A 5,278-nucleotide genomic window follows, 5' to 3' on the forward strand; every position below is an offset into this window, starting at 1 on the left:
CGCACCGCGCCATCCTCTCGGTCCACTCGCACGAGCTGCGCCACCTCTTCTCCAGCCCGGCCCCGGCCTCGCCATCCAAGGCCCCGGTCTTCGACCACCCGCCCGCCCCCGCTTCCACCCCGCCGCTCCCGCCGCCCGCCCCGCCCAACCCCGCCGCGCGCTACCGCCTCCACATCTCCGTCGACGACCTGCCCGACGCCCACCTCCTCAAGGGCTGGCAGCTCATCCACGCCTACATGTACGGAGCCCCCGTCTCGCTCGACACCGAAATCGCCCTCGCCGCCCTCCCGATTTGCCGCCGCTACCGCTTCGACGACCTCTCCGCCATCCTCGACGCCTACTTGGCCGACGGCGCCGTCGATCCCACAAACGCCACCCGCGTCTTCGCCGCCGCCGTGTCCAACCCATACCCCGTCAGGGCCCGCCACGCCGACAACCAGCTCGTCCAGTACGCCGCGTGGAACCTCATGAAGACCCGCTTTGACGACGTCCAATCGTGGCACTACCTCCCCTACCCCGCCCTCGTCCGACTGCTCAAGCTGAACGACCTGCGCGTCCCCTCCGAGAAGACCGTCTTCGATGCCGTCGCCGCCTGGATTCGAGGCAACGCCCCCGTGCAGGATGACGTCGTCGCGGGGCTCGTTAAGCTTGTCAGGTTTCCCACCATGACCGAGCCGGAGCTGGACGCCGCCGCCACCGATCGACTCGTCGCTGAGTTTCCGGTTTGTAGAAAGTACTTGTCGAGAGGGTTTGCAGCACGCGCGGATGAGAGACGGGGCTTGGTCAGGTCCATTGTCATGGAGAGTAGCCCAGTTTATAGGAGGAGGCGCACCGACGCCCTCACGTTTGCAGATAGGGTCACCCCGTGGTCGAGGATTGAGCACAGCGTCCAGACAAGCTCCAGATATTTTGCGGGGTGCCTGTGGAACCTCGTCTTGGAAACCGATGATGAATGGGTCGGCTTGCATTTGGGCTGCTTAGCGGAGAACGACGAGAGGGAGCTGGATGTCGAGTTGGACTTTTCCCTCTTTGTTGTCAAGCATGATGGGGGCGAGGAGCCCCAGCTGGTCAAGAAGCAGGTAAAGGGCGCCGGGTTTGGAAGGTCGGGCATGAGGATTGGCTTTGAACATATGATGAAGAGGGAGGACATCGAAAAGGAGGGGAGCAGGTTCTTGATGCGAGATACGCTGTTTATCGGCGCTAGCTTAAGGTTGAGATGCTCGAAGGAAAATGTTATTGGTATTACGGTAGAGGAGGATGATACGGCAGAATGCGTATCCCGCGTATCATAAGTGGAGCCTGTGGGCGCCCGTCACACATCACGCTATACAGAAGTTGGCGACATAGAGGGCAGCTTGCCTTTTTTTCGGAGGAAGTTCCGTCCTTTCTTTGACCGAGATGAGGAATTTTTCATTTCATGTGGCAAACTTCTCTGTCTCTGTTCTAGACAGCGAAAGAATTGGATGTGCAGCAGCTCAGTTTACACCGTCTAAATAATTGACTGTACAGCCAAGAGACTGCATCAGTTAAGAATTATGGGGGTGATATTTGACACATCCTATTTCTTTTGTCTATCAGAGTATCATTATGAACAGGTGCCTCGCAAGAATAGCTAGCAGTAGGATAGAAGAATATATATCGTTTTAAATTCCCGTTCTCAATCGCCCAGAGCCCCGCTGAAATGTAACGTCATGTTCGCCAGGATCGAGCCTATCGCACGCGATTCCAAATAGTGCAGTAGAGCATCCCTCTAGATACCGCAGCGGTCTAATATGAAATCTATAGCCTAATTTTAGGGTATACAAGTAATGCAGAATTGTCCAGGCGTAAACTCTCTATTGTTGAAGCGGGTTGTTAAATCTAATGGCTGCTCTATAATTTTCAGAACGATTTTTTGAAAATTCGTTGATGAAATCATCATGTAGTCGCGCAACCCTACTGCACATGACGGCATCTAATTTGAGTTGCTGCCAGCTGATCTCATTGTAGGGTCGTTAACGACCCTACAAAGCGCGCTATTCCACATGCAAGGCTCGCCCAAGACGTATTCTAGGCGTTTGCCTCGCGAGAACTATTGGCCATTGGCCAATCAAGGGCGACAGCGTGGCATTATCATTCCATAGAATACATCACGTTCATGGTCTATTGGGACCTCCAATAGACCACGAACGTGATCTAATGAAAATCAAAACCAAACGAATATATATTTTATCACGCGGTAAAGTGACAATCAGTGATGGAAATGAAAAAAACCCAATGCGATTCATTATTCATCACGCGGTAGAGATGCTTTTAGTTTGAGGAGGCAGCACATCATCCACAGGGTGCATCTGCCTTGGTTTAGATCGCAAAATACAGTCTCCTCTTCAACATCATCATTAATAAATAATTTCGCAGCTGCCCGAGTGGCGTACTGCGTAGTGACGAAAAAGAGCGGGCTGACGAGTGCCTTTCAGACGATTTTTTTCTATGTATAGAAAAAAATCGTAGAAATGATCCTCTCTCTACTTTCTCTTAGGTTCCAAGACGCGTTTCAAAAAAGCGTTGGGCCAATGTCTCAGACGAACGATAGCATGAGACGAAAGGAAACCCCAAACATCTGTAACATTTTAAAAAATTCTGAATTGTCGTCCTCTTTAAAGTGTTACGAGAGACAAGCAATGGGTCATGTATGGTGTAAAGTATAGCAGTCACGTCAAACATCAAGAAACACAATTCCAATTCGCCCTTGTAGCATCTCGAGTCTGATGCTCTCGACCAGAGGGCACCGGTTGCGTGGCAGGGGTAATTGGCAACTTCCGATTCTTTGCGGGGACATTCATCGACCAAATTACGAGGATGAAGAACTCTCTTCTCCGGGCACATAATTTCAATGGTAACTACTCTACAATGCCTGTAAATCACGAGCGGTAGGTTTCAAAGTTTATATAAAAGTGTCCAGGCATCCAAAAGAAAAACGGCTGTGCTAAACGTAGATGCGGGCGCTGGTCATATGCTACTGGAAAGAGACATGAGCACATCTCCGCACTTCTACTGAGGAACGTCTTTGTACGACCGAGAGCAATTATGGAAAAAACTGTTGAAATTTCTCCCGCCGTGGACCATGATCGACTCATGAGCATGGCCGAGGAGGAGCTCGTGAATCGCAGAATAGCGGCATCTGATCAATTTAAGAGCTCTTTACTTGTGGCTTCAAACGCGATTCAAGCCACTCGCATGCTAGAAAACTTGAAAATCGTCTTAACGGGCAAGAAAGAAAGGGGAGAGGAAACGGAAGTCATAGAGCGTCAAGTGGAAGAGGCAGACGCACTTTTTCGAGAGGCAATTCATGAGTATGATGACGAGAAAATATTTGATGTAGCTGGGCGGGTTGAACAGCTAACGCTGAGCCATGATCCCTTCTATCTTGAGGGCGAGGAGGTCCGGAAAAACGAATTTTTTGAAAAGAAACGCAAGGCAGGTGTTCGGCGAGCAACTTGGGCGAACAGCCCTTCTTCCCGATTTGTTAGCTTGATGAAAGGTGATTTGGAAGGCATTGAAGAGGTGACAGAAGAGGAACAACGATCGTGCATATCTAAATGCGCATGGGGCTTCGCCATTCTTGGAATGGTAGTAGCAATTAGCTTTCTCATCGCTGATTTCTGGTCAGCACAAGTCAGTCCAGCCATATCAACCAATTTGGTTCGAAACGACGACTTGGTTCTACCAGTCATCTACGCCTGTCTCTCACTTCCCAACATTCCAATTTTTGAGGACCTACCGAATGAGCGCTACAAGGGATCGTCTCTATGGGGCTTGCGAAGCTACGAAAACTTGGAAAGTGGGGAAAATATGATGTTTCCAGATACGAATTCAATTGCAGAACCGTCCTTCCTCGGCAATTTAGACCATTGTCCTAATGTTTCACGAAAGCTCTCTGCAGAGGCACTAAAGGATGCTTTAGGATTCGAACCAGATCCATCAAAAAGGTGTCACTCCTGTCTGAGAATTGGTAGGAAGGTTCCGTTCCGGCTGAATCGGGAAGCGGCATCGGTACGCCCAAGAGGTGCCATCACTCTGGAGTTTGCCTCATCGAGACTTCTTGAATTGTGTTTTAATCCCAGTCAGGGAAGCAATGAAGTCGTCAAGAACGGACTACGAGACGTCTTGAAGGCGCAAGGCGAAGATCTGGAGAAGAAGAAGATTGTGGAAATAATCGCTGCGCCCTCGTTGAGTTTCGCCCTCAATTATGGATTTGATGATTTCAAAAACGGAAACACTGAACTCCGAAACGACGGACTTCAGAAGGAACTGTCAGTTCTATGCAACTTGTATTTCTTCTCAGGCCACTTCTTTCCTGTTGAAAGCGGAAAAGAAACAAAATACATCTACGATTTGAATGGCGGCGTGAATTCTTGGAAGGAGGTCGGAAACACCTCTAACTTTTTCAGGTCTGTTAGTGACACCACACTCGTTTCTGACATTGATGTGAGCCGAGAGGCTATTCTCAAATCCATGACACAAGAAAACCGGGAAGAAGCGTTTGTAATTGCCGATGCGGGCATTGAAGTTTTTAAGGTGGACGACCCGTCACGTCCACCGGGAGCATACAAGGATTTTGTTCGCTCGTTGCGGCGAAACCACCGCGACACACTTTCCTTTACAAAGAAAATTGATAGTGGGGTCAGCACATACGCAACGTCGTTTCACTACGGAGAACAGAAGATCTTCAAAGCAGTCGGACTGCACCGGCGGTACAACATCTCTCTAGATTACAAAACGTTCGACACGGAAGTTATTACGCGAAGACCGGCGACATCGACGGCTGAGTTTTTGACGGATGTGTTCGAATACGTGGGGCTTTTCACAGGCATATGCGCGTACAGTGTTCTTGTGGGCCCTGCTCGAATGTACCTCAAGCGGAAACCGACGCAACCGAATGCACAGTAGTCTTCGTGCGCACATGCAGAAGCTGCAAGGAGGTCATGTGGTCCCAGATTACATCTACTTGGACCTTCGTGGTTCTGGAAGGATCATCGAAAGTTCATTGCTTCTGAGACTTGATGCTGCTGACTTTTGGGAAGCTGGGACATCTTTGAACCTCTACATGAAGGAGAAAGATCAGGAATACTGGAGTGTGAAGCTCGTAGAGTGGGCAACATTTGCGTTGGCCTTGGCACCAGCACGGCAGATGCTTTCTGTGCGTTCTTTACAGTATAATGATGGAAGAAAAAAATATTTTGTTTTGGATGGCTCGATGCCTAGCCCCCGACCTCCCCCCTCCTGCGGCACCGCGAAG

At 50.0% G+C, this 5,278-nt stretch overlaps 4 protein-coding genes across 4 annotated transcripts in view; 3 read left to right on the forward strand and 1 right to left on the reverse strand.

The window, feature by feature from the left end:
* CHC_T00004073001 (hypothetical protein) overlaps window positions 1–968 on the reverse strand; it is a 1,314-nt gene extending 346 nt beyond the window's left edge. Inside the window, exon 1 of the mRNA XM_005715382.1 lies at window positions 1–968. This exon is cut by the window's left edge and continues 346 nt beyond it. Coding sequence (XP_005715439.1) covers window positions 1–968 — 968 coding nt within the window.
* A 302-nt stretch (window positions 969–1,270) lies between these two features.
* Window positions 1,271–1,393, forward strand: CHC_T00004074001 (hypothetical protein). Its single transcript, XM_005715383.1, has one exon. It carries the CDS (start codon window positions 1,271–1,273, stop codon window positions 1,391–1,393), a length of 123 nt encoding a protein of 40 aa, XP_005715440.1.
* A 5-nt stretch (window positions 1,394–1,398) lies between these two features.
* On the forward strand, window positions 1,399–1,497 carry CHC_T00004075001 (hypothetical protein). Its single transcript, XM_005715384.1, has one exon. It carries the CDS (start codon window positions 1,399–1,401, stop codon window positions 1,495–1,497), a length of 99 nt encoding a protein of 32 aa, XP_005715441.1.
* Window positions 1,498–3,216: 1,719 nt separating this feature from the next.
* CHC_T00004076001 (hypothetical protein) lies at window positions 3,217–4,929 on the forward strand. Its single transcript, XM_005715385.1, has one exon. It carries the CDS (start codon window positions 3,217–3,219, stop codon window positions 4,927–4,929), a length of 1,713 nt encoding a protein of 570 aa, XP_005715442.1.
* Window positions 4,930–5,278: the final 349 nt, after the last annotated feature.

Source organism: Chondrus crispus, genomic scaffold (genome assembly GCF_000350225.1).
Source record: "Chondrus crispus Stackhouse genomic scaffold, scaffold_211, whole genome shotgun sequence".
NCBI classification, from domain to species: domain Eukaryota; phylum Rhodophyta; class Florideophyceae; order Gigartinales; family Gigartinaceae; genus Chondrus; species Chondrus crispus.